This window comes from Aplysia californica, unplaced genomic scaffold (assembly GCF_000002075.1).
Source record: "Aplysia californica isolate F4 #8 unplaced genomic scaffold, AplCal3.0 scaffold00263, whole genome shotgun sequence".
NCBI lineage: Eukaryota > Metazoa > Mollusca > Gastropoda > Aplysiida > Aplysiidae > Aplysia > Aplysia californica.
The window spans coordinates 524,623-527,181 of NW_004797533.1; the positions used below are offsets into that span (position 1 = coordinate 524,623).

The following is a 2,559-nucleotide window of genomic DNA, read 5'->3' on the forward strand; positions in this document are numbered from 1 at the left end:
CATGAACTCAAAAACACTATCAAAATGTGTGATAAGCAAATGTGACAATGGGATCATGATCACTTGTTTCTGAAAATGGAATTGTATGTTTATGCCTGTGTGTATGTCAGAGAGTGTCTGTGTGAGTATATGTGTGTATATTTATCAAGTTTGTGTTTGTGTTTGTGTGCGTTTGTGTGTGTGTGTGTGTGTGTGTGTGTGTGTGTGTGTCTTTGTAAAACACCAAAAACGATGTGTTTTAATTACTTTAATGTTGTGCAATGCGATACAGATGACCCGATTGTAATAACTGAAGCAACTGGACCAACTGGAGCAACTGAAGCAACGGAACCAACTGTGCCAGTTGAGCAAACGGAACCAGCAGGTCCGACAGAAGCACCTGCAGCAACAGAAGCACCTGAAGCAACAGAAGCACCTGAAGCAACAGAAGCACCTGAAGCAACAGAAGCACCAACAGAAGCACCAACAGAAGCACCTGAAGCAACAGAAGCACCTGATCCAACAGAAGCACCTGAAGCAACAGAAGCACCTGAAGCAACAGAAGCACCTGAAGCAACAGAAGCACCTGAAGAAACAGAAGCACCTGAAGAAACAGAAGCACCTGAAGAAACAGAAGCACCTGAAGCAACAGAAGCACCTGAAGCAACAGAAGCTGCTGATCCAACAGAGCCAACTGCCCCAATCACGCGAGGCCCTGCATGCCCAGAAGCTGCCTTGACTACTTGTGGACCAGGCGAAAAAATCATGGAAATGTAAGTGGACAGCATGTTATTTCACCCTATCCGTACGCCCCTCTGAGCTCATTTTGTACCCATGGGGTTGTGTTCTTCACGTTTTAGAATACTTCTAGTAGTAAGTACGAGGATCTATGTGAAACTTTCAGTATTTCTAAAAAAAATAAATTTTGGCAGACTGCTATGCAAAGCGTACGGATCAGATTAACGAGTAAATTTCCTCTTTGAAAGTAGTGGCACAGAATTCCCCATGTCGTATGGATATGATAGTAAAACACGACGTACGGATTTCACCACGATGCCTCACATATGTTTTTCAGCATTACTGACACAGCAATAGTCGTAAAGGCACCAGCCAGGACCTTGCATTGATAAATGATTTGGATAGTGTTTGTTGCTGGCTTTATCATATTCTGTTTCTGAGCACTTTACGCAACAGAACACTGAAATATTTTGGGCGGCCCCGCACGACCAAGCTCTATGGGCGAACCAAGCCTCATCATCATCATCATCATCATCATCATCATCATCATCATCATCATCATCATCATCATCATCATCATCATCATCATCAATGTCTCCCTGCAAATTACGATTTCAACACGTAATGAAAGCTCAAAGTGGGTCAAAGGAATAATGGGGGATTTACAACATACAGCTGAAACATCAAAAACTTGACATGTTTTTATCAACACTATATTTTAACGCATGTCTAAAACGGGCTGCCCACTAAAGCTGGATCGGGCCGATCGCCCGACTCGGTCGCCTGAAACACGTTTGATTTTGAGGCGACCCAGTCATCCTATCCGTAGTGGGCACCCCATTTTAAGAGACACGGTCCAACGCGCAGGTTTACGCGGTCCTACTAATTGCCGCCCGGAACCGTCTGGAGCCAGCTGTAGACTTTTTTTGCTTAAATTATTTTGCCTTATAATTTTTTAAGTAATTTTTTGTTTGATAATTGCCGTCCGGAGCCGTCCGTAGACTTATTTTCTAATTATTTTTGCCTTGCAATTTTAAAAGTAGTTTTTAGTTTGTTAACAAAACTGGCCTAATAATAGCATAATCAATTGAATGCCTATTAGTAAGAGACCATATGAGTGCTGCTTTCCAGACGGCTTCGGACGGCTTCGGACGGCTCCGGACAGCTCCGGACGGCAATTAGTAGGACCCGGTTTAGGTGGAGATGTCTAGACAGTCGTGGGATGAAATCTGCAAGCTTACACTGAAATATGGGGGAAGGGCAGCGTGTTACTGTCTCAAAGCGAGCATTTTGAAGGCTATATTTACAGTAATTATTTATTTTAGTGATCCTGTGTATGCACCCAGAGAGTGGTTTTCAATATAGGGCCCAAATAAAGCATGCAACGTTTTGCACTCACTACATCTATCCACAGAGCCTTGGATGGCGACCCGTGTCCTATCTATGATTGTGTTCCTTCACACACAGCCTGCCCACCTGTGGCGATGCCGGGCTGTGCACCGGGAGGCCGAATTGTAGAAAGGTGAGTAAAAGGGGCCCTGTTTACCCCTTTTTTTCCTTTTTCTCTATTACATTTAACACGTAAAAATGGTTTGATTAGTTTCCTCGTCAAAAGATATGATGGAATGACATGTGAGTAAAAGGGGGCTTTCTTTTTTTTGAGTCCGTTCTTTGTTGTTGTTGCTATTTTCTCTATGAGATTGAAAAATTAGTTCCCCCGTCAAAAGATACGATAGCATGGCTTTTTGTTAATAAAGCAGAATATATGTATATTATATAAGCACACACATGCACACACACACACACACACACACACACACACACACACACACACACACACAC

The 2,559-nt window shown here is 43.0% G+C and overlaps 1 protein-coding gene across 1 annotated transcript in view; it reads left to right on the top strand.

The window, feature by feature from the left end:
• LOC106012113 (threonine-rich protein-like) overlaps window positions 1–2,243 on the top strand; it is a 5,588-nt gene extending 3,345 nt beyond the window's left edge. Inside the window, exons 3-4 of the mRNA XM_035970397.1 lie at window positions 272–752; window positions 2,132–2,243. Of these exons, the coding sequence (XP_035826290.1) occupies window positions 272–752; window positions 2,132–2,243 (593 nt within the window). The remainder of the gene's footprint in view (window positions 1–271; window positions 753–2,131) is intronic.
• The last annotated feature ends 316 nt before the right edge of the window (window positions 2,244–2,559 follow it).